General features: G+C 43.5%; 1 protein-coding gene and 1 long non-coding RNA gene across 7 annotated transcripts in view; one reads left to right on the forward strand and one right to left on the reverse strand.

Moving 5' to 3' along the window:
• Positions 1-26,553, reverse strand: part of sorcs2 (sortilin-related VPS10 domain containing receptor 2) — a 379,862-nt gene that overhangs the window by 47,675 nt on the left and 305,634 nt on the right. For all 6 annotated transcript variants that reach the window (XM_013266082.3, XM_013266081.3, XM_013266083.3 and 3 more), the window contains 2 exons: positions 11,115-11,233; positions 6,352-6,441 (listed from right to left, as the gene is read on the reverse strand). In XM_013266082.3, the coding sequence (XP_013121536.1) occupies positions 6,352-6,441; positions 11,115-11,233 (209 nt within the window). The remainder of the gene's footprint in view (positions 1-6,351; positions 6,442-11,114; positions 11,234-26,553) is intronic.
• LOC109196007 (uncharacterized) lies at positions 12,786-15,671 on the forward strand. The gene is made up of 4 exons (XR_002057481.2): positions 12,786-13,279; positions 14,004-14,761; positions 15,111-15,197; positions 15,579-15,671. It is a non-coding gene; the product is annotated as an uncharacterized LOC109196007 (long non-coding RNA).

The raw sequence follows: 26,553 nt of genomic DNA on the forward strand, positions 1-26,553 counted from the left end.
CTGATAGCATTATTAAAACCTGCTGTCTCTTTCGCCCATCAATCATCTCACCCTTGCATATCCTAACAGTCCTCTGTTTTGGATTTTCACAGTGACTTATACATATATATATATATATATATATATATACATATATATGTATAAGTCACTGTGAAAATGTGTGTGACTTTTGCTCTGACTGCCTTGCTTCAGCCTTAAAGTTTTGTTTCCATACGTTAATGTTTGCAGTCTATAGTAAGAGTAAAAGTATAGTAACAGAAAAAGAGAAAAAAGTTTAACAGTAATCACTTACAAAGGCAGGACAACCATTATGGTCATGTTACACTTGGCAAGTACTTCATTCCTTGATTTTCTCCTGTCTTACCTTCTCAGGCAGCCATTCAGAAACATTCAGACAGGAGCTCTACATGGTTACCATTGTGATGAAGTACACTATAGGGCCAAAAGGATTCACTCAAACATCTAAATCATTGAATTCAGGTGTTCCAATCAGATGTCCACAGTTGTATAAAATCAAGCAGCTATGGACTGATTCTTATATAGCACTTTTCTGCTCTAACAGAGTACTCAAAGCGCTCTATACAACATGCCACATTCACTTTCTTCTAAGCTTTTAGTGCCTCCTAGCTAACATTCATACTCCAATGGATATATCGGAGAGCAACTTGGGGTTAGTATCTTGCACAAGAATACTTGGCATGGCCTGCTCTACTTCCTGAGCTACAGCCACCCAGCAGATAGGCATACGCTCAGAAGCGTAGTGGTCACATAAAATCACAGAGTGGGGCCAGCAGATGCTGAGACACAATCCCTCCTCTCACCTCCACACGCCTGTCTTTCCTTCTCTCTCACTATCACTTAACACATCTTCCCCCTTTCTTCCTCCTTTCTCATTGACCAACAGTACCACAGTTTCCACTGGCACCCTGTTTGCCAACAGGGTGGAAACTAAATTTAAAACTACTGGACAATTCCAGAATAGTTAACTGGGTGGTAGTAGCGTCATTTCCGATGGAAAATAGCTTTAAATGGACAACCAATCGTTGACCCAGTTAAGTTTCAGTTTCTTAACTTAATTTCGATAAGCTGAGATACCCAGTGCTATTGCTAAGATGCTGAGTGGGGAGACTTGCTACATGAGTGTCTTAAATTGAATTTCAGGACACATGCTAAAGGCAAATACTTGGTTGACATGTGAAGGAGATTTATAAACTTCTATTACTTATGCCAGTTCTCAATACTCCTGCTGGTCACTCACGTACAATTATTTCAGACATCTTCCTGACAGATTAAACTCCATCACTGAGCCTTGGTCAGAATGGTGCGAGGAACGTCTTGCTCATTTAATTTAAAAAAAAAAAAAAGGACAACATCTGATGCCAGATTTCCCCCGGCAGTCAGCTGTGACATAATAGCCTTTTCAGTGGGCTCACCCTCTCTCAGCAGCTTTGAGCTCATTTCCTTTCACACTCTAACAGATCCCATTAATCACATTAAAATCCCCATCATGCCCCGTGGACATTACTGAATTCAGTAAAGAGGTCTTTGATACAGTCAGCCCACACATTTCAGCTTTCTAAAAGATTTAACTGCTTTAAGACCTCATCCAGCTGTCGTACACATACCTCTTACAGAAAAAATCAATTCTCTTAGTAATTATAATCACTCCCTCAAAATGCTTTCAGGTCAAGCTGTTATATCAAAATACTGAAATATTAGCTGTCAGGGGTCGCAAACAGAGTTTTGATTGTTGTCCTGATGTGGAAAAAGTCAGAGATTATTTTTTAAAGATATTATTTTTATTTGACGTTTATTATGTACTGCTTCTTGACTGCAGCATTCTGCCTCTGCAGCAGAACACACCCTTGCAATCCTTAAATGTGGTATTGACAGCCACAAGTGTTTCTTTGGACTTCTGGCTTCACAATGCCATTGACAGCTCCTGAGATTGTTTGATTTTCATTTTATTCAACTCAGCTTGTACCTGGTAATACAGATGCACATAGGATTCTTATACATCTCATTTAAAAGACTTTAAGTCTCGCACCCTCTCATATCTAAAGACATTAGAGTCATAATAAACTATTAATATATCTTATAACGAGATTCCTTTTAGGATTACTTTCGAGTCGTGTTGTTAGAAATTTACAAGAAGAAAAACTGGAATAATGCACAGCAGCACAAGGACATTTAGCCCACAGCTGACCTTGTGTGTGGAATGGTTGGTTCTGGAAAAACAGTCCTTGCACAAGAATTATCTCTGACTCAACATGTCACCAATTAAGGCAACAGAGAAAGTGTTAGTTGTTGACAAATTCTTCAATTTCAATTTTATTTCTACAGCGCCAAATCACAACAACCGTCGGCTGAAGGCGCTTTATGTTGTAAGGTAGACCCTACAATGATACATACAGAGAAAAACCCAACAATCACATGACCCCCTATGAGCAAGCACTTTGGTGACAATGGGAAGGAAAAACTCCCTTTTTACAGGAATAAACCTCCATCAGAACCAGGCTCAGGGAGGGGCGGCCATCTGCTGCGACCAGTTGGGGGAGAGAATTCTTGTGTTTAACTATTGCATATGCTAGTCCAGAAAGTTTAAATAAAGTTGCTTTTTTAACATTTATGCATCCATTCACTTCCACCTATCCAGTTCAGGGTCATGAAGGCTGCAGACTTTCCCAGCTATCATAAGCAAGAGGCAGAGTACACCCTGGACAGGTCGCCAATCTGTCGCAGGGCTAACACAGAGAGACAGACATTCACAGTAATTCTAGGTAACCTTACTACAACTACTTATATCAAAAGCCTGACATGTTCAACAGAAAACATCAGTTTTCTGGTAAAATGAGGCATTTAATAAAACCAAATATTCAGTTCTGTCATCTACAGTATGTCTACAGCTATTACCTCATTTAGTTGTTTTACTTTTAATTTTGAGGTTAAAGTAAAAAAATCTTTGATTTTGCCACTTACATACACCCTACAAGCCCATCTCTCTCCTATGAAATGGGCTGCACATAAAAATAAAACCTCATTTTACAGCTTTATCACTCTGAGAAATTTGGCTTTAGAGAAACTTATTGTGCTGTAGCTGCATGCCTCTATTCATTCAGATGGGTATCTGTTGTCTGGTTATAAGTCATTACTGGCTTGTGGATTCAAATGTCAAAATAACAGTTTTTTTGGGGGGGGGGGGGGGGGGGGGGGGGAATGGAAAGTGTGTCATTGCAAATAGTGTGTATATACATACAGTTAGGCCCATAAATATTTGGACAGAGCCAACATTTTTCTAATTTTGGTTCTGTACATTAGCACAATGAATTTTAACCAAACAACTCAAATGCAGTTGAACAAAAATATTAAAAATGTGATGACCTAAAGCATTTTTTACACACTCCCTTCATTTCAGGGGCTCAAAAGTAACTGGACAAATAAATAACTGATAATAAAATGTTAGAAATGAACATTATATTATCAGTTATTTATTTGTCCAGAAAACCCTTTGCTGGCAACAACAGCCTGAAGTCTTGAACTCATGGACATCACTAGATGCTGGGTTTCCTCCTTTTTTATGCTCTGCCAGACCTTTACTGCAGCTGCTTTCAGTTGCTCTTTGTTTGTTGGCCTTTCTGTCAGAAGTTTAGTCTTCAACAAGTGAAATGCTGAGTTGGGTTGAGATCGGGTGACTGAGTTAGCCAATCGGGAAATTTCCACTTCTTTGCTTTACTAAACTCCTGGGATGCTTTGGCTGTATATTTTAGGTCATTGTCCATCTGTATTATAAAACACTGCCCAATCAATTTGACTGCACTTAGCTGGATTTGACCAGACAGTTTGTCTCTGAACACCTCAGAATCCACTCATCTGCTTCTGTCCTGTGTCACATCATCAATAAACAATAGTGTCCCAGTGCCACTGGCAGCCATGCACACCCAAGTCAGCAGACTGCTTCCATAGGACCTACTAGGCACCAACAAGACACTGTCTGGTCAATGATATGCTGATGGTGAAACAAAGTGTTAAAAAACCCAGAAACATGATCACATTCCGAGTGGCCAGAGGAGATGGAAGCAGAGCAAATAGAAACAATTATTACCTGTCATTTCACACCCCAGATGGGTGTGTGTGTGTGTGTGTGTGTGTGTGTGTGTGTGTGTGTGTTTTTGTGTGTGGTTAATCCATCACTTGGGTCAGGTCTCACAGGACAGAGAAAAACTGCTTTCTCTGATGGCCTCTGCATTTTTTATCCCCCAACCTTTCAATTATTCACAGTGGAAAAACATGGAAACACTTCCCCTTACTCACTCACTCACACACAAACACACACACACACACACACACTTTCTCCACATCTCCCCCCTTCAGTCTCTCTCTCACCATCCCTCTCGCCTGTCTCTATGTCTTTCCCCTGACACCCCACCCCATGTCGCTCGACCTAAAAGCTTCACAAAGCGTGACCTATCTGCTCACCCAAGTAAGAGGACACATGTAGAGAGACAGAGGGAGAGATGAGCAGGAGAGTAACTAGGGCATATTTTATCTAAACAGATGCTTACACACTAATACACAAACTAATTTATCCACTGGCTTCCCATTACAGCGGATCCAATTGATCCCCGCGTGTGTGTGTTTGTCTGTGTAATTCAATTCCTTTCACCTTTATTAAGGATCACAAAAATTGTGGAGCTCTTGGTGCTGAAGTAGCCAGACAATTCAGGTTATAAAATTTCTCTAAGTGGTGGGCTTAGTGAAAGTAAATCTGAGAGTATTTGGGGATGTATTTTATGTATTTGTGTTGCTAAACACCTTGCCATAGGATTATCAGTGACAGGCTAAAGCTTAGAAAATAAATAAATAAAAACAAAAATCTTGAAACATCTCCTCAGGCTTACCATGCAATCAGATGAGTTCAATAGAACTCTGGCAAGTGTCACACTAAAATGGTCCCCTGTGCAGCTGATGCTGACAGCAAAGGTTCCAATACTGGCCTGTATTGAAGTGGAGCTCATTTATCCTCTCTGCCTATGTAAGTGACATAAGATGCTGCTGGACCAATGCTGAGCTGTGAATATTTTATGGGGGTTATCATGTATCAGGGCAGTTCCAGAATTAATTTGAGTGCAGGTACTGTACTAACACTTGACACCAACAAAGAAGCGGAACATATTGGTACAAGGGCTTTGATTTTAAAAGTTTTGAATCCACAGAGGTAGGAACATGAAATTTCACACTAAACCCTTCGTATGGGGAATAGGACACATGTACGGCATATCATTCTACCATGCCTGCCTGTGTCTGAACAGATAATAACAGAACTTAGAAATAATGGACCTTCCACGGCTCTCAGTTACCTGCAACAGTTTGTGGACTTTGTATTTCAAGGATACACAATGGATTTCAGCAAAAAATCCAAAGAATGTGATGTTACAAATGCATTGCTTGTCTACTCCTGGCATCAATAGTAAGAAATATGATCTAATATTAGCTTAGAAATTTAGTACAGTGCAGCATGATACAGACTCGAACATAAATTATACATTAAGATATATATATATGTAAAAAAAAAAAAACCCACACATATATGGTATTTTGACAGTGATTGGATTACCAAGCAGTAAATGAGGTCAATGAGACTGACCTAGTTAGTCGCATGGCTGTTTTCAAATCATCAGTTATAGGATAAAACATAGTAACTTATGTGTAATGTGAAAGGGTACTGAGTATTTTAGTCACCAGTAAATCAAGTAATCACACAGCAAATATGTAAAAGTAATGTGGTGTGTACAAGGAGTGGTAGGCCACTCTGGTCTAATTTATTGAACTTAGATTTACTCGCATTGGGGATTATCCCAAACTTTTCTGGTACTCTGTCTTTATTAAATTCATCATTTCCACGTAAATGTTGTAACCGTGTGTACTGATGCACGGGTATACATGGTGTATGCTAGTCCCTCAAATATTGTGCAAGATACAAATATAATAGTACAGGGCTCTAGTGATGGAGCTGTGTATCATGAAATACTGTTGTGAACCTGGTCATACATGGAATGTGAGCATAAGCGTGTGCAAATATCAGAATACTAACTGCAGTTCACTTAATGGTGTGGGTTTCATCAGTAATGACTTTACAGAACTTACACATTTAATGGCAAAAGTAAAAATAAATCTGATTCCATTGAATTCTTGTAATTATTCTTAGCTAAACAAACCATAAATGGAAGTGTTTGGAACACTGATCCCTGAGGGATGCGTGCATAATTCAGACTGAGGAGTTTTTCAGGGAGCAAACTGTGCCAACCTTAAATCAATATTAGCAAAAGATGAACCAATTTTCTTGTCCATTACCTTTGGCAAGGCATACTTGGGAAACCTCATCTGGACAAATTCATTCCGTCGATAGGACACATAGTGCTTGGTCCGATTGCCTGTGGTGACCTTGGAAATAAGCAAAAACAACAGCAACAGCATGAATAATACAGTCTAACAGTTCTACAGTTATAATATAGTCAAACAGTTTTTAATTTTTTATAGACATACGACCCAGAAATATATTACTTTAAAGGGAAAGCTGCTGAATGGACTGAGATTAAAAATGAGGCAAGAGTGGAATAGAAAACAATGTGAGTGACACAGCATCAAGAGACACATTAAGGCTGAGTTCATCCAGTCATTTAAATATTGTCCTGCAGAAAAACAGAATCAAATGTTCAACATCTGCTAATGTCCAGCTGACTAATGGTGGAGGTGGAGGTGCACAGTTCACTATCTGTTGCGGGTGACTTACTCTGTGCTGATAGTTAAATGCAAAGAAACTCCTGCGCATTGCACAGACCTTGGCATTCAACTCACAAATGGGTAAAAGGCTGAATCATGCCGCCTTCCCGCTGAGTGCTCAGACGATGAGAAAGCTCACATAGCGCCGAACCAGAATACTCAAACAGCTGAGGCTACAGTTTAGCAGAGGAAGTTGGGAGAAAAGAGACAGCTCTGGTGACTGACAGGGGATTGGAACAAGAGCTGAATGTGTCATATCCCAAGTGACGGGCTCAGAAACCAGCGAACTATGTTCTGAAACACTGCCAGGTGAGCAGCACTGAAACTCCTTTTTTTGTTTATGTGTTTAAAAAAACATTTTGTCTTTTGTCAAAATAAAAAGGAAAGGTTTATAACTTTGCATTCAGTGCTTCTATTTTTGACTTTGCCTTTTTTCCCTTCTTCTTGGAGATGTCAGTCTCTGTCATCTGAGTTCAGACTGAGCTGTGATTATTGCCATTGCTTGTGATTGAAAGGAGCAGGTGAGTTCCACTTTTCTTTAATGATGAGCATTGCAGAGGGATGAAACAAAAAAGCCATTTTTAAAAAATGAGAGCTACTGAAGAAAGTGTCATGGACTGAGGTTTCAAAAGAAATCACTTTCTAAAGGATGGCTGGCAGAGTGGGATGAGAGCTGCATTCTCAGCTCTGACTCTGCATATTTATGTAGTGCCTTAATGTTGTAAAAGTACCCCGAGGATCTGTTTATACCATTAAGATTTTTTTTTACTAAATTTATACAAAGAGCCAGAGTTTCTTGTTTTTGTGAAACTTGTGTGAATAGCTGAATGTCAGAGGGCATACATCCAATACTTCATTGCAAATCAATAAACTTGTCAGTTTCAGAAAGAAATGTTTTGGGTGAACCCCCAGCAGCTGAAAGGATTAGGATTAGTCCTTTGAAACGCCTTCACTTAAAATAACAAACAGGAAACCAGCAAACTAAATGAAACCCAAAATCATAATAAAAGAACTGAGCACAGTAGGGAACATGTGAACAAGAAGTTACTAGACAACAACCAACAAACACTGAAGGGCTTTAAAAAACCGAAAACCTCACGGGAAATGTTCACCACACAACAACACACTGAAAGGAGAAAAAAAGAAAAAGAAAAGGAAAGTCAAAAGACTGACAAAGCACAAGAAAAGCTGGCAATGCAAGTGACAAGATGTATTTTGTCTATCATCACCTCCAGTTTTTTTCTTTGTCTATATGTATCTTGTTTTAGTTTCTTTACTCAATATAGAGACTTCTGTTTAGGTATCATAATTCACAACACACTTTTTACATTAATTCTCAAAGTGTGGCGCTCTGAAAACTAATTTTCCAAAAGGTATTCCATTATTTGCTGTTTTGGACACTTTTGAATCTACATAGTTATTCAGTCAGGTTTGAGATTATTCTAATTAGGACCTCATAGATTAAAGGTGACCAGTCAGAGCACTTTGTATTGACTTGAAATGTCTTGATGCATGCTCAATCATCCAGGTAAGTCGATCCCAAAAGGTTGATTCTGTTCATCTGGATGTAGCGTTTTCAGTGGGAGAAACGTTTCATCACTCATCCAAGTGACTTCTTCAGTCTCAGCTGACTGCAGGTTTCCCCAACCGTATAAACAGTACATTTGCACAATAACTGAAACCCACTGAATCGACAAGGGGGCCTAAGGGTACATCTTTAGCCATCTTACAAAGCTGTGATTGCAGCCATTCCCCAACCCGGGGGCGATCGTGGCTCAAGAGTTGGGAGTTCGCCTTGTAATTGGAAGGTTGCCGGTTCGAGCCCCGGCTTGGACAGTCTCAGTCGTTGTGTCCTTGGGCAAGACACTTCACCCATTTCCTACTGGTGGTGGTCAGAGGGCCCAGTGGCGCCAGTGTCCGGCAGCCTCGCCTCTGTCAGTGCGCCCCAGGGCGGCTGTGGCTACAATGTAGCTTGCCATCACCAGTGTATGAATGGGTGGATGACTGGATGTGTAAAGCGCTTTGGGGTCCTTAGGGACTAGTAAAGCGCTATACAAACACAGGCCATTTACCATTTAACTCTCCCTGTTAATGGTACTCATGGCCTTTGATCAATGGTTATGACAATTTTCATTATAACGATCAAGGAACAGACCTCACAGACCATTGTTCATTCAGTGGGCTGGTTTCAGTTTTTGTGAAAATGTACTATTTATAAGGTTGGGGATGAAAGTATCAACGATTACTTTAAAGGGAAAGTGACACATGCAGTAAATGTCCGCACACCTAGATCACTCACAGAACTGCCAGGTGTTGGGTTTCATTATAAGTAAACAAGGCAGGACTGCTAGTAAAGCTTTACCATTTACCGTTGACAGTGAGGCGTTGTTCTCTAAACCTGATATCTGCATGTAATGCTTGAAGTATTAGGAGGATTATCCCTTATAAGATAATGGGCCAGTCTACATTGACCTGACGAGTTTTCAATTCTTCTCACAGATGCAAACACTCATGCACACATAACTTTACACATATGGGGACACACCAAGAGAGAACAACTTTGTCCCACAGTGGAGATTGTCCTCTACCATACCAGCTCATGTCTATTCTCCATGCAAATGGAATTGAACTATTGGCCTCTGCAGAGTGTACAGTACTGTACTGCATGGCAAGTCAATTATAGACAAGCCAAGATTAATTCTGCACACTATCACGAATAGAAATTCTTTTTCCATTTCAAGTGACAGCACTGTATGTTATCTGGGCAGCAGGAGTTTATCAGTAAAACAGACATAAAGCTGCAGCCTCAGCTGTAAGTGCAAACACAGCCGCAACTGAATAGATACACTGACAGATACAACATATACACAAATGTTGAAAGAGAAATAACTGAGGAGATGCAGGTTTCAGAAAAAAAACTTGCTCAGTTTTTCCTTACTAGTATTATGTATATAGAACTATCTTATAGTATAAGGCTCTTACTTTAACTTTGTTGTTTATTGCTTTTTTATTGTAGACTGTATTATTTTTATTTTTTATCCTGCTGCTTTAATGCAACAGTTTCTCTTGTGGGATCATTTAAGTATCTCTCTATCTACAGACTGCTGGAAAGTAAATGCAACAAAAGCCACAGTATAGGTGCCTCTGCCTCGACCCTTTGAGGCTGCCTAGATTATGGTTCCACTTTAGAGACATACAGTACAAAGAATGTATCAGTCAGGAGACAAGTTTTGTTTCAGGCAAAAAAAGGAGAAAGAAAATAGAAGTGTTCAGTATTTACTTAAGCTCGGGAGAAGATCATAATATCAATCATAATCTTTTCCTGAGACCTATGCAAAACCTGAAATCTCCACATGACTGTAATGCCAGAGATGGGTTCAGAATATGTGATTTTAATCCTGATAACACTCTATCTTAAAATAAAGTTTAAGCTAGGCTAAGCTATGAAATTTATCAGTATCACATCTTGAACACCCTGTGATAATAAAAAGACTATCTTGAGAAACATGTATTGTTCATTTTTTAATCCATCTATAAAAATGATGGCCTCTACGGTTGACTGACCAGCGGATAATCCTCCTTTTGAAGTTCAATCACTGTTTTCTAGCCCACTCCTGCATTTGTCTCATGTTTTTGATATCATATAGCCCAGTGGTCAGGTTGCTGTTTGCATGTTCTCCCCATGTATTTGTGGGTTCTCTCCAGGTACTTTGGCTTCCTTCCACAGTCCAAAGGGTTATTGAGTGATTCTAAATTGCCCATAAGTGTGAATGTGAATGCACATGGTTTTCTGTCTCTCTGTGTTAGCCCTGAAACCAGTTTGCGGTTGCAGGGCTGGAATAGGGTCCAGACTTCCTGGATTGGACAAGCAGAGGAGAACAGATGGACTAAATGATCATGCAAATGCATATTGGCAAATTAGCATTTCCCCTCCCACAAATTGGCATTTCCCCTCCCACAACACAAATAGTATTTATTAAATGTGTACAAAATGCTGTCTACTGTGTGGAAAGCTGAACGGGTTCAAATAGAACAAAGACAAAACAATAACCTGCAACATGAGACATTAAAATAGAATTTGAAACCATCAGAGGAGCAATTCCTGTATTCTCATTAATGCAGCAGTCAGATGTAATATTGAGAATATTAGGTGCTGTGGAATCTAACAAATGCATCAGACAAAATGGAGTGGATACGTGACAGGATTTAAAATTTAGTTTGAATAGAATGGAATAAGTAGTCTGAAATATGAGGGAAGATAAGTGACATTTATATAGCACAGTGTTTCAAAGTGTAAAATAAAAAAAATTCATGAACATGTATTCCTCTTTTACCTTGACAAATACGTAGTCATCCTGCACCAGCAGCGAGTTGTGATCAATTTTTCCGAGGAACTGTGCCGTCACCATTTTGTCCGAGCAGTTCTGAATGAGGCAGGTAACATACAGGTAGCCTGGAGTGAAATGCACAGCAACAGGACAGGAAACAGTGACACAGTCAGGAAACAGGAAGGGATAATTACTGCCAGAAATTTTAAACAAAACACATTGGCATTCTAGAATATCCTGTTATTAATTGCAATGCATCTTTGTCATTTCTCCCCCCACACCCTTGAACAGGTCCAGGCAGATCATGGACCCTCTCTGTGCTTTGCTCTGCTTGACGTCTCTTCCTGTTAAAAGGAAGTTCTTTCTTCCCACTGTCACCAAGGGCTTGCTTACAAGGGATGCCAGATGGTTGGTTTTCATTTTTGTTGGCTCATAAAGTCCCTCAACGGGACTATTTTGAATACACATTATAAAATTGAATGAAATATAGTTTAAAATATTTACTTTTTTATTATGACGTCTCGGCTACTTAATATCTGATGTGTTGAAATGTGTTGTAAAAATAAAGTAACTTAACTTGAATAGGTTGAATATTCACAGAGTTTTATGATTATTCAAACAGCGTTCACAGTTATGGTACCTATACTGTACATTGAAGCTAAATATGGCTTTTAGCTGACATAAAAAAAGCTGTGTAATCTATGTTAAGTAGAGAAAGTAAAAGAGAAAAGGCTGAGGAATGTGAATAGAATAGAATAGAATAGAATAGAATAGGAATAAGCATAAACATAAGCTGAAGACTAACAGCCAGCCACAGAAAAGCAGAAGCTGCAGAGGGAGTGGAAGAAAATGTATGAGAGGAAAAACTAGGCGAAAAGAAAAATGGAGACATCATTTTCCAGACTATAGGATATGACAGCTTCCCCATAGACGTACAGCCGTTCTAGGATCCAAATGGCCAGGAGGGATTATTCTCACACAGGCACACAGAGAGGCTAGTGCATGGTGCAAAACTCAGCCACTATTGAATTTCAACCAGAAGCTGCATCAGCAGCATCGACTCCTGAAATTCAGCCGTTTTGTTCCCCCAAAGGTGAAAAGCTGGCAATAGAGAAAATACTCACACACACACAACTTCACACTCTCAAGCCTGCATCCACACATGTGCGAGGTTAGCAGATCAGATGCACTGGCTGAACCCACATTTTTGGTTTGACCTTCAGATGATTACATCAGATACCCGGAAATATCAGCTCAGACATAACTTGAAGAAGAAGTGGATGAGACATTCATCAAACTGACCTTGATCTTTCAAAAATACATGAAAATAAGATTGCAGTTTAGAACCTGAAAACACCAAATTGGAAAGCCTCTTACAGGACTCACTGAAACTTCAAATCACCAACTGCAAATAGAATTTATGCTTACTTCTCACACATGTTTAACATTAAAAAATAGATGATAGAAAATAGAATCAAAGAATTTGTGGTTCTGGACAGATATCTCAGATGTCATTCTTGGAATCTGCTGAAGCCATTTGTCCACTGTCTCTAGCTTCTCTCTGAGCCCTGGTATTGGTATTTTTTTCATTCTTCTTGTGCTCCTTCTTCCTGATGTTGCTATCACTTGGTATCGCTACATCTAACACTACGACTGTCTTCCTCTGCTTGTCCACCACCACTATTTATGGAAGTTCCACACTGTAAAAACGATAACTAGTAATTGTTGATTTGAGTAAAGTTTTCAAATTAAACTGACTTAGAAATAAAACTTTCCATTTACAACCTAAAATAGCTTGTCTGCCCAACAAATTTCTTCCATTGTTGTCCTAACTAAGATTTTCTAGCGAGCATAACAAAGATTATCAACTTTTGAGTAGAGTTTTTGAGTCGAGTTGGGAACCGGTGGGAAACCCCGTAGGTGACTGGCACACGTCGTGGTCTGAATAAGTTTGAACTAGACCAAATGAGTCTGAGCAGACTGTGTGATAGTGGTTTGTCGATGTGTTCTGAACTGAAAACCTGCTAAGAAAATTTGAACAAACGTGGCCAAAGTTGGATGAAAATTACAATTTTTCGACCATTACGGATTTTACCTGGTCTGAAGTTGGAGTGTATTATTTGACCATTTTTTGGACAGGTGCGGGAGCTGCCGGCCATTTGCCCTAGCAGGTAAGCTAACGACATCTGTTATTAGGATTTTCTACAAGCGCTAGGCTGCATCCTCCTGAGGACCCAGGAGGGTGGAACGAGTAAAGCACTGAAAAAAAGCCAAACAATAACATATTTAAGTCATCTAAGGGACTTATATATCATGTTTAAGCTAGCGAAGGACCGCGCTGGGGTTGAAAATGATATGCCAGGAGTTCGCTGTTCTCGCTGCTCTAGCGAGCCTTGAATCCCCAGCTAGCTATCGAAGCTGGTGGTAACAGACTTCTCCGAAAACGTAGAAGCATTTTTGCAAAAACGTGTTGTCTTAATAAACTGAGGAGATATTTGAAATTTACACAGCTACATTCTCGCCTGAAAATATCTTAAAAGTTTACTTTGTGACCCAGAAAGAGTAATAAGAGTAATATTAAAACTAAGTGGCTGCCGCCATTGTTTGAAACTAGAATCGGCTGGGCCGCGCTATGAATTCTGGCATAGGGTGGGCCACGAAGGATACACCTGACCCATCCTTCAAAGCTGTGGAAAAGTATTGTATTGTTTTGAGAGCCTTTTTGTTGGTGGAGTATTGATTTTATGTACAATTCCACGGGTAGACGCGATCTGTACGGTCCGACTTTGCACATGCGCAGTAAGGATCGGGGAGTCTGATCCGTAACTTTTTTTTCTCGTTTTTTTTCTCTACATTATATTGAAATGTTTCATTATTGCAAACATTTTCTCTCAGGCGGAGAGAGGTCGTGGAGTGTCAGCCTATGGTATCTGAGGTCCAGGAGAGATGACCTGCGCTGTTTTCCTCTGAGGAGGTAAGACTGTCCTAATTTATTTATAATTTAATTATTATTCTAATTGGGCATGATTTATACTTATATTGAAGTAGTACGGTATTTGCTGGGGTAATGCATTGGCCAACTTTATTATCTTGTGCTACCACTCCAGTCAAGGCCCTTGCCAGTGTTATATTGAAATCCTTACCCTGAACATTTCTGCCAGTACAAGAGTCCCCATGCTAAATCGAAATTGTGAAACAGAAAGGCAATCTCATAATTTTGACTTAGCATGTATTTTTTTTGTGTCTGTGTGTGCTAGAAATAGGACTTCTATAGTCTGAGATTGTTAGGGAAAGAATACTAAGGCAGGTCACAGAATCTGATTGGTCACAGATTTTGGTGCAACTTAGAACATAATATGTATTTTCATATTGATACTGGGTTTTGTGGGGGGTGTTTCTATTCCTGTGCAAAAGACGTATTCATGAGAGATTTTTGAAGTAGGTTTTGCTTTTGATAACACAGTCAGGCATATAACATGGTGCAGACTGTCCAAGAAGAGCTACCCAGGAATTTTCTGTGCTGAATAAATGACAATATTTTGGTGAATGCATCCCTTGACAAATTTGTGCCTGGCCTGCTGAAACTGTACTGGTCTAAGAAGGGAGCTCTTGGTGAGGAGATGGAAGACCTCCTGGATAAACTTGATGAACAGGTGAGTGAAGTGCTCCTTTATCTGACATTTTTAGAAGAGTATACTTTTCTCTTAACAGAAACTGAAAAAGATGTTGGCTTCAAACAAAACACATCAGTGGACATGTCAGTAAAAATGAATGTCATGAGTCATTGCTTTGTTCTTATTTGGCAGTATTTTATTTAATTTGTAAAATGAAAGTAAAATTGTTAACATGGTGTTGTTGTTGGGTTTTTTTGGGGGGGGGGGGTTGCTGGGTCTGACCTGTGCTTTACTTTCATTACTATGAGAGTTCTGATTTTGCATTGTGTATAGTACACCATGTTACTTCACTAATTGAAATTCTTGTTTTCCACTGAATACTCTTTAGACATCCAACACTGTGTCCAACGGGCACTGAGAGGCCTGCCCATTTTCCTCAAGAGAAGATGCAACAGAGGTTTTCCTGAAGTGCTTAGTAAGTACAAAAAAGTAATGCAAGTAAAACTAATTGCTATGAGATGTTTTTAGAGGATGAGTTTATCCAAAATGGAAATGTACACTTTCTCAGTGCAGTCCAGATAATTTTATAGTGGGGATTGCAGTTGTCATAACTCTCACTCCTTTTTTTCTGCTGAGCAGCAGCTGGGCATTGTTAGTGGTTGTTCCATAGCAGAAAATATTTTTGTACAAAACTCACAAGGTGGCATTAATTAAAAGAAAATAAGCTTTTTCTTCTTAAAACCTCCATGGGTCAAACGACCAGCATGGTATAGAGGTTAAAGTTAAAATCTTTAGAAATTTGTTTTGTCTTTAGTTTTTCTTAGCTTTCAATAATTCATATTTTACTTTTCTTCAGGACACTGACATTTTGGAACCAGTGTTGAACGGTGCATCAGTTGCCATCCTCACCATCCTACAAGATGACGATGCTGATACGTCTGTGCGAGAACATGCAGTTGTGTTGGGAGGGGACATCGTGCTACATAACATTCCAGATCTCTCTACTGCCCTGGCACACCTCTTTGGCCTTCTGTATGCCCTCAACATTGATTATCCAAAGCAGATGAGTTTTACCTTTGAAGCAATTCAGGCCATCTTATTTTGGCCTGGTCGGACAATATGAAGGCGAAGTGGATAAATCATTATTCGAAATGTAAATTTTAGTCAGATGAATCTGTATTGTTGAGAATATATGGTGAAAATTTGTCTTGTAGTATTGTAAAAGATTTGTTATAGTGTTAGTTTCCTCTTCATTGATGGTAACATTTCTAATAACTTTTAACTTCCATAGTTCATCATAGTAAGCCTGTGTAAAATATCAATGTCTGGGTACATAGGCAATCGTTTGTGGCAGTACCCTATTTAATGTGCAATAGTTATGTTCAGCTTTTACAAGACGGTCAGGGTGTGTGTGCATGAATTATTAAGTTGCTGGACACTTTTCTTTTTTGGTTCTGGACTCTGGAATTTTGACGTCTCTGCTGGGGTGCTCAAAGCACCCAAAAGAAACTGGCAACATGTTTTTGTTTGTTTGTTATTTCTTTTCTTTCTTTCTTTTTGTTTTTTTTAACAGAAATTCACCCTACTACCCATGACATTCTGAAATGTACTGAAAAGACTGTTGAACAAAATAAATAAGCTTTTAGATAACATTGAATTGTGCTTTGTTTTATTCTATATCTATTTATTAAGTGTTTTTTCAAGTATAATAACAACATACATTTTCCTTTGTTTATATAGGTAAATTTTCAACTCACTGGAGTAAGAATTGCATGATTACTCAACAAGAATATCTGTGTTTGGTGAAGGCAGAAATACATGGCATTGAAACCAGAATTTCTTCGTTAGACTTACAGGATTATCCTAATTAGGTGAACAAGAAGATCCAAGTTGGCAGAACTTGTAAATCTTAGTTAAGTCAACAACAGTTGGCAAAAGTTGAGAAAACTCAAAAATCTCTTGCATCATGTTGCCTTGAAATTTTACGTTTTCTCAACATTTTCTTTTTTACAGTGCACAGAATCTTACCTTGGTCATTCTCAACCACCTTTTGGGGCATATCTCATTTTGACTTTGGAACTTCCTTGCTCCACTTGGCACAGATGTTCCTGTACTATGCAAATCACTTTGTTATGGCGTTCCATGTATGCCTGGAAGCCCCGAGGTCAAAATGGGAGACACCCCCAAGGGTGGTGGAGAATGACCGAGCTAAGGTCCTGTGAAACTTCCAGATACAGATGGACAAAATGGTGGTGGCTAAATAACCAGACATAGTGGTGGTAGACAAACAGAAGAAGACGGCCATAGTGATAGATGTAGCAATACCGAATGACAGCAACATCACAAAGAAGGAACACGAGAAACTTGAAAAATACCAAGGGCTCAGAAAAGAGCTTGAGAAGATGTGAAGGATGAAGGTAACAGTGGTCCCAGTGGTAACCAGAGCACTATAGGTGCTGTGACTCCCAAGCTAGGCGAGTGGCTCCAGCAGATCCCAGGAACAACATCGGAGATCTCTGTCCAGAAGAGTGCAGTCCTAGGAAGAGCTAAGATACTGCGCAGGACCCTCAAGCTCCCAGGCCTCTGGTAGAGGACCAGAACTTGAAGGATAAGGAATTTTCACAGTTAAATTTTTTTAACGCAATTAACGCATCTAGAGTGCAGAATGACTCAAAATTCCTCAAATGTTTCTGTCAACGCATTTCGAGCAGTTTGTCCAAGTAGAGTTACCTTAGCACATGCACAAATAGACAATAGATCTGGTAGTGACGGGCAGCTGAACCAAACAACTCAATTTGGAAGATGATAAATGCACATTGGCCCTCTCGATGGAGTGTCAATGAAATTTGAGTATTAAAAAAATAACAAGATGGAACAGTCGACCTACATAAAGTATTATACACATTGTGCAAGAAGGAATTTTCTTTTCACTGAAGCACTTCCAGCTTAAAATATCACATTGACGTAAAGCATACGTTAGTCGGGGATGCAGCTAGGACTTTGGCTAACGCATCAATGAGCTTGCGACAAACCACTAACGGAGCATCGGGGACTCAGTAAGTCTACCGCAGAAATATTGACTGATACAATTGCCAAGTGGATTGCAACAAACTGCAGACCAATTAATATCGTTGAGAACACGCGCTTTACGTAGCTTTGGTTCCTCTTTTCAAGGACTTGAAGTGCCTCCCCAAGAGTGACAGAGAGAGTGGATAAATGTTTAGAGTTTTTTGTTAACATGAATGTTCAAGATGTTCAATAAACATGTTAAGTGCGTATATTTTCCCTTCTTTCTCGTGTTTGTTTGCTCATGCAAAATGAAATGCGATTAATATAGAATAAAAATGAATGATATTTAATCGTGATTAATCAAAATTAATCCACTGTAAACCTGTGATGAATCTGATTAAACATTTTAATTGTTTGACAGCACTAATATATATTGTAGCGTCCCTCCGACAGAAGACACAGACGATCAGCGTTCCGGTTACTGGTGTTTATTCAGAATAGTAACATGGGCTACTGTGGGCCGTAGCCAACACCAAAACAACAGGGAAAAAGCGTGCTCTCCAGCAACAAAAACAATCCCCCTCTCTCCTCCTTTCTTCCGCCACACACACCCCCTTCTCTAACCCCCGCCCCCCGAACACTCTCAGCCAACCACACACATGCTCTCCTCCAGACTCTCTGTCATTGGTAGCTGATCTGATTGACAGGCCAACCGGCCTCTAGACTACTGCACATTCAAGGACACTCAGTAAATCACCATGCTGCGGGTGTGGTCCAACTATGCCATAAGTAACTGGCAATTCTGAACACAAAACACTGATAACACAAAAGTCAACTAACTTGTAACCCGTCCGTTACACTACCTCGACCCCTCAAAGTCCCTCGCCCACGAGGGCGGATAAAGTCTCTCAGATGGCCTGGTGGTCTATGGTGCCTCCTTGGGTGAAGGCGCCTGGATGGAGGTGGGGGAGGGGTCACGTCCGAAGTGGCTGTGGGCCCAGGGCTCACAGGGCTCACAGTAGGGGCTGTCACAATGGTGGTGGCAGCGTCTGCAGGGGTGGAGTCCAGGTCTGTCTGCGGCCCACCCTGTTGTGTCAGTGCGGTGGCCGCACCCCGATAGGGGGCCAGTCGGTGCAGGGCGACCCTCCGTCCCCTTGGGGGCAGTTGTACCCTATACACCACTTCCCCCAGACGTTCCAGAACCTTACAGGGTCCAACCCAGTCACTGCTCAGCTTAGGGCATCTGCCCTTTTTCCTCTGGGGGTTGTACACCCAGACCAGTTCCCCCACGTTAAAATGTCGGCCTCTGGAATGGACGTCGTAGTTCCTCTTCTGCCGTACCCCCGCACTTATCAGTTTCCTCCTAGCAAAGTCATGAGCAGACTCCATGCGATCCTGGAGCTTCCTTGCATAGTCAGGACCTGGTTGGTCCCCATCAGCATCGGGGGGTCGGCCCATCATCATCTCCGCTGGAGTCCTGATCTCCCTGGCCAACATCAAGAGGGCAGGGGAGCACGAAGTGGAGTCTTGGACCGCCGAACGATATGCTATGAGGACCAGGGGAACATGACTGTCCCAGTCACGTTGGTGTTTAGCCATCACAAGCGCCGTTGCTCTGCCAGTGTACGGTTAAATCTCTCAACGAGTCCATCACTCTGTGGGTGGAGTGGTGTTGTACGGGTCTTATGGGAGCCTAGTTTCTCGCACATTGCCGCGAACACACGAGACTCAAAGTTCCTGCCCTGGTCTGTGTGGATTACTTCAGGCACCCCAAATCTGCTGAACATCCCCTCCACCAGAGCATCCACAATTGTCTCGGCCTCTTGATCAGGTAAACTGTATGCCTCTGGCCACTTTGTGAAATAATCCATAGCTGTGAGGATATAGCGGTTTCCCCTTTCTGTGAGGGGAAAAGGACCCAGGATGTCCATCCCCACCCTCTCCATAGGGTACCCTGCCTGAAACTGTTGCAGTTGGGCATGGGATTTGGCTGTGGGTCCCTTCCGTGCTGTACAGCTGTCACAGCGGCGGCAAAAGTCCTCTACGTCCCGTCTATGTTGGGCCCAATAGAACCCCTGCCGGAGACGGCGGAGTGTTTTGGTGACACCAAAGTGGCCAGACCCTGGGGCCCCATGCACTGCGCGAAGCACCATCTCCTGCAGGGCCCGCGGGACAACCAACTGCCACCTCATCTCGCCCGTAGCCGGTTCCTTCCAGCCCCTTTGTAGCACTCCATCGTGCCGCCGCAAGGCATTAAACATGGACCAAAGTCCCTTTGTGGCCCGTGACAACATGGCGATTTCCTCCCATTGGGGTTGTCGCTGTTCCTCAATCCACCCAAGCACTGGCTTGATGTCAGCATCCTCCTCCTGTTGATGTCTCCACTCCGTTGCATCCACAGCAACCAGCCTCTGACAGGATGGCCGTTCCTCCACCCCCGTCACAGCACACTTTACATCGGGCACCAATTGGTCCTCCTCCTGAGCTTCCTTCCTCTCACAGTAGTGGCATCTGTCCTGGGCACAGGGTCTGCGGGAAAGCGCATCTCCGTTCCTGTGCTGGGCCCCAGGTCTGTGCACAACCTCGAAATCATAAGCCTGCAGCTCCTCAATCCAGCGTGCTAGCTGCCCCTCTGGCTCCTTAAAAGACATGAGCCACTGCAAGGCAGCATGGTCCGTTCTGACCGTAAAGTGGAGGCCCCCAAGGTAATACTTAAAGTGGCGTATGGCACATACCACTGCGAGCAGCTATTGTGTCACAAGGCGGGGCCTTGTGACACAATAGCGGCGTTCAGCTTTGTTGAAGGCCCGACTATGGTATGCCACCACTTTCTCCCCGCCGGGTGTCACCTGGGCTAGCACTGCACCAGATCCGACACTGGTGGCATCTGTGTCAAGGACAAAGGGCAGAGTGGGGTCAGGTGGAGAGAGCACTGGGGCCCCAACTAGGGCTTCCTGCAGTGAGGTGAAAGCTACCTGGCAGCCTGCTGTCCACTGGAAGGTCACACCCTTTTGGAGCAGGTGGAACAGTGGCGCGGCTGCGCAGGAGAAACCCCTTACAAACCGTCTGTAGTACGACGCCAAGCCCAGGAAGCTCTTTAACTCCTGCACAGATCTTGGGGTGGGCCAGTCCTTCACAGCTTGGATCTTATCATCCATGGTGCCGACCCCCCCGGCCCCCAGTCGGTGGCCCAGGAACGCAACCTCACGTTGCATTAAGCAGCATTTCCTTGGGTTGAGTTTTAACCCTGCTGCCAATACCCTCTCCAGGACCCGTCTGAGGGCCCCAAGGGCAGCGTGGAAAGAAGCACCATGGACCAAGACGTCGTCCAGGTACACCACGCATTCTCCGCAGGGAATTCCAGTGAGCACATTATCCATGAGTCTCTCAAATGTGGCAGGGGCATTGCAGAGGCCGAAAGGAAGAACTTTAAATTGCCATAAGCCTCGGCTGGTAATAAATGCAGTCTTTGGTCTGGCATCTGTTGCGAGGGGTACCTGCCAGTACCCGCTGCGTAGGTCTAGGGAGGAGAACCATGAGGATCCCGCCACAGTGTCAAGGGTCTCATCTATACGCGGTAAAGGATATGGGTCCTTCTTTGTCACCTTATTCAAAGGCCGGAAATCTACGCAGAACCGCCATTCATTCTTCACCTTCTTTGGAACCATAACAACCGGGGAGGCCCAGGGGCTGGTGGATGGTTCAATGAGTCCAGCACGCTGCATCTCTCGCAGAGCCCTCTCCGCTGCAGCCTGTCTGGCCAGGGGGAGGCATCTAGGCCTCATCCGAATGGGCTGTGCATTTCCAGTATCGATGTCATGTTGAATGAGGTCAGTGCGGCCCATATCATCCTCTGAGAAGGAGAAGCAGTCCTTGAAGTCCAGCAGCAGCTGCCAGAGCAGGTCCTGCTCGCTAGCAGTCAGTGATAGGTTTGTAGCATAAACCTATTCACTGGAACATTCAGGACAATTTGCTACACAGCAGAAACAAGACACAAGCAGGCAAAGTTCTTTGAAGTACTCATGCATGAGGGAGGCCTGCCTGGAGCCAAGTGTCGTTCCACCCACTTGACCACCATCAGACTCTCAGCCAGGTTCCCCATAGCACTCCTTTTATTGTGGTTACTTGAATATGCATAGGGTCATTAACATATAACGGCTTACTATATGATCCACCTGGATCAGGGAAACGACATGGGGTCTGCATAGCCGGGACGATGCAGGACCCTGGGGCTGTGTCCCAACCTCCTGTTCCGGGAGGAACAACCCAGCTCAGGGCCCACGGGGGTGCACAGCGCCCCTGCGGAGCTGTGGATGGACAGGTGGACCGGCTTGTTTTGTTGGGCAGGACTTGGGTTGGCAGCTGCTGGTATGCCCCATTAGTTGTGAATGGACTATGCTGCTCAGCCCTGGTGGATACCGGGTCTTCAGCGACAGTTTTAAGACCTGATGTGGTGGGAAGGGGGGATCGCATCCTCCCTACCATGGTGAAGCTGCAGACTGTGACGGGAGAGCGGGCCCCCATGCTAGGGGAAGCACTGCTCACCCTGAGTGTGGGGAGGAAGTCAGTCCGCTGCTCTGTATGGGTTGCAGACCTGGAAGACTGTATACTGGGCTGGATGTACTCAGGGCACTGGACTGCGTTATTGACACGAGGGGGGGGCGCTCTCGTTCCCTGACGGTGGTGTTGTTCGGATGTTGAGGCGGCCACCCCAACCTGATCACCCTGCAGCCCATGCCCTTTCTGAGCGGGCAGCCGACTCCTCCCCAGACCTGACTGGTAGTCCGGCCGCCCCCAAGGACCCACTTACACTGACCTCAACTGCACCCCATGCTGCTTCATGCCCCTCCCCTCCGCTGTGCACCCCCGTGGGCCCTGAGCTGGGTTGTTCCTCCCGGAACAGGAGGTCGGGACACAGCCCCAGGATCCTGCATCGTCCCGGCTATGCAGACCCCATGTCATTTCCCTGATCCGGGTGGGCGTGGGGACAGTCTCGGGCTAGGTGACCCGGCCGCCCACATCCCCAGCAGACCCTCGGCCCTCTTCTCGGCCTTTGTTCCCCACGTAGCGTGACAGCTCTCACCAATTGGGTCAATCCCTCCGCCCATGCGGGTTCTGCGGCGCCCAGCGCAGTCCCTCCTGTAGCCCCCGTCTGCGGTGGCCTGGTCAGCTCAGTCAGGGGTTTAGCAGCCCCAGCGCACAGTAACTCTCTCTCTGTAGCCAGCTCCAGGGCCTCCTGAAGGGATTTGGGGTGAGCTAACAGTGTCTGGATCCGCAGCTCATCAGGAAGCAGGGCCTGGAGGAAGTGGTCACAAGCTAATTTGCCCTGGATGGTGGGGGGCATGTGGGCATAGGTGCGGTGGACCAGCCCCTCAATGTCATTAGCTAGGTCCCTAATGGATTCTCCTGGTCGGCGGCGGCGGCTGCACAGTTCGGAGTGCAGCAGGCTCGGAGCAGGGCAAGAACCAAACCGCCGGAAGCATCATAATCTCCCCTGCCCTCTGGGCTCAAAAGCAGCAAGTTAGACAGGGCATCGCCAGTAAGGCACATAGCTAGCTGCAGGGATTTCTCTTCAGCAGACCACCCACCAGCCCTGGCCAACAGTTCAAATTGTGCATGAAAAGCTTCCCAGTCAGCCTTGCCATCATACCTGGGGGTCTTCATGGAAGCGTGGAAAGTGCCTCTATGCGTTGGCGTGTCTCTCTCCACCCTCTCAGCTGCTGCAGAAGTCCCCAAAGAGCTCCGTCGGCCACCCGAACGGCGAGAGGATGCAAAGCCGGCTTCTCTCACCATATCCGCGGTCGTTTGTCTCACCCGCTCTCTGTGTTCCGCGAACCTCCGGTCCCCAGCGGAGTAGTCGTGTCCGTGAGCTTCTGCTGTAGGTTCTCGCTTGATCTTGGAGTAATCCATCAGAAGCATTCCCCAAAGTCCCGCAAAAATCTCCAGCGTCCACAGCCGATGCCGTGAGTCGGGGAGGCACGAGCGCAGATAACTCCGGAGGCGAAGCTTCACTTTCACTTCTGACACCAGTGTAGCGTCCCTCTGACAGAAGACACAGACGATCGGCGTTCCGGTTACTGGTGTTTATTCAGAATAGTAACACGGGCTACTGTGGGCCGTAGCCAACACCAAAACAACAGGGAAAAAGCGCGCTCTCCAGCAACAAAAACAATCCCCCTCTCTCCTCCTTTCTTCCGCCACACACACCCCCTTCTCTAACCCCCGCCCCCTGAACATTCTCAGCCAACCACACACATGCTCTCCTCCAGACTTTCTGTCATTGGTAGCTGATCTGATTGACAGGCCAACCAGCCTCTAGACTACTGCACATTCAAGGACACTCAGTAAATCACCATGCTGCGGGTGTGGTCCAACTATGCCATAAGTAACTGGCAATTCTGAACACAAAACACTGATAACACAAAAGTCAACTAACTTGTAACCCAGTTTGTTAGAATATTATATATTAGTGTATACTTACCTAGGGATGGGTACCAGTATGGCACCGGTTCTGACATAAACGGTAGTAACCAGACCAAAAGCAGCGCACATTTCGGTGCTTTATTTCGGTGCTTTTTCTTCCTGAGATGTCATACACTTTGGATTCTAGCCAATCATTTTACCTTTCCAAGGATAGTAGGCAGGCCCAGGTACGTACGTTCTTTTAGAGCAGAGCTACAGATTAAAAATGCCCAAGGCAAAGCGGTCAAAAGTCTGGATGTACTTCACAGCAAAAGATGTAAATTCAGCAGCCTGCAACAAGTGCTTTAAGGTGATACTGTGCAAAGGAGGTAACACCTCAAATCTGATGAAACACCTGGCGACGCATTGTGTTTTTTTAAAAGCCGAGATGCACCGTGTTTGATAGCTTGCTGCAAGACCTCACACCGAGCACATCTGCTGCGGGTGTGGTGCCTGTTATGGGACCCGGAGTTAGCAACATCCCCCAAGAACCCGAAGAGTAGAGTCCTGGGCCCTAGCCCTGCCAGTGTAGCAGAAATGATGATGGATGATGATGGCAGCAGCACCCGTTCTTCTCTGCGTGAGTAGCTTAATGTTGTTCGTGTGTAATTTACATTGAGTAGGCTAACCACGTTATTAAATTAATGCATGTAAGGTGAACTAGCAAACACAGTCGTAGCTACATGCGGCTGTCTTCTTGTTTGATGGCAGATACTCCCTTCACCCTGGCCAAAAAGGCTAAAATGACCAAAGAAAAAGTGGAAAACAGCTAAACATGAGAGGTTTTTGGACAAAGTTTATGTTTTTCCATTGTTTAAGCACCGCTTCCAGCCAAGAGTGATACCATATATGCCCTATAGCTGCAGAAAAGGCTAACATTGTTATCTTTTTACAAAAAAACAGCTAAACATGAGAGGTTTTTGGACAAAGTTTCTGTTCTCCATTCTTTAAGCACCGGTTCGAGCACGGTTCGAGCACCGTTTAAGCACCGGCACCGTTTCAAAAGTACGGGTTTGGCACCAGTATCGGATAAAACCTAAACGATACCCATCCCTAATTAGTATATAGTTTTTTTTTAAAAAGTTACATTTCACAGAAGAGAACCTGTGCTAAAAGATTGAAGAAAACTATTCAAATTCTCTTTATTATTAATTTAAGCATACATTCTTCGTGTTTATTCTGCATTTACTTCATTATATTGCATAAATGTCTGTTACAAGCTTCAATAGTGAAAAAGTTGAAAAAATGTAATTGCAACCAGGCTATTGATCAAGTAATTGTTAACTTTAATCTGTTAATCTAATTAATTAATCTAATCTTTTGTCAATCTATTGTATATATATCAGCTACATATATCAGCTTCAGGATGACGCAACTTCATATCACATGACTGAGTCAATTCTTTTCATCAGCACTGTACTTTTCCTCCTCTGTTTCGTCTTTGTTCAGGAGGTGTGTGGTCTAATAAATGGAGTGGCTAATTTATTGAAAAGCCCAGACATTTAATCAAAGCAGCATACGGTGGAGAACTCATTAAAAAACTATTAGATTGGACTAAGTGTTCAATTCCAGCTTGTGGCACACTCATTTTCATGCCACTTGCTGTCCTCACATACCTGCAACCACACTCACATGCTGAAATTGGGTGGTATGACAAGGAAAACAGCAACAGGGAAACAGGGCATAGCTAAAGGGATTTTATTGAGACTGTGGTGCTTATTTAAAAAAACAGAAATCAATACATGTGATACTTGTAGAGACATGTACACATTTACAGTACACCTAACATTACAGCGTCAATATGTGCATGAACAAGATACTCTCATGCTTTCTTGCCCATCAATCTCCCTAATGACACATATACAAAGACACACTGCCAGCCAGCATCTCTGCACACATGGCTCATCCATCAATCGACCACCCCATCTCCTAGGAGACTTTCCTCCCACCCCTCCAAGCCCTTTTCTAACATCAGACAGCAGTCCTGGGAGCCGAGGGCAGGGCCACAGTTCCTCATCTCTCCTGTGTCCTTTTTGGTAGCAGGCCACTGTTTAACCTTGGCCATGCTACGCATGACAGGATTGGAGCAGAGGATTTCGGGGGAACAGGGTGAACAGATTGGTTTAGCATGCCTGATCGCTCCAGCCTTCCTCAACTATCTATCTGGGCACAGAAGCAAGGAGAGGAAGAGGGAGGAGAATGAGAAAGAGGAGGCCATGTGCCCCAGGAAGAGCTCCCGTAACTGGGCAGTCAGCCCAGACAGACAGCCTCTCATCTTCACTATCCACAAACACAGGAAGCTTTGTTCAGCCCGACAGATTTCACAATGCAGGCAGCATCTTTCTGTGTGTGGGTTAAAA

The sequence above is a fragment of the Oreochromis niloticus genome, linkage group LG3 (assembly GCF_001858045.2).
Source record: "Oreochromis niloticus isolate F11D_XX linkage group LG3, O_niloticus_UMD_NMBU, whole genome shotgun sequence".
NCBI classification, from domain to species: Eukaryota; Metazoa; Chordata; class Actinopteri; order Cichliformes; family Cichlidae; genus Oreochromis; species Oreochromis niloticus.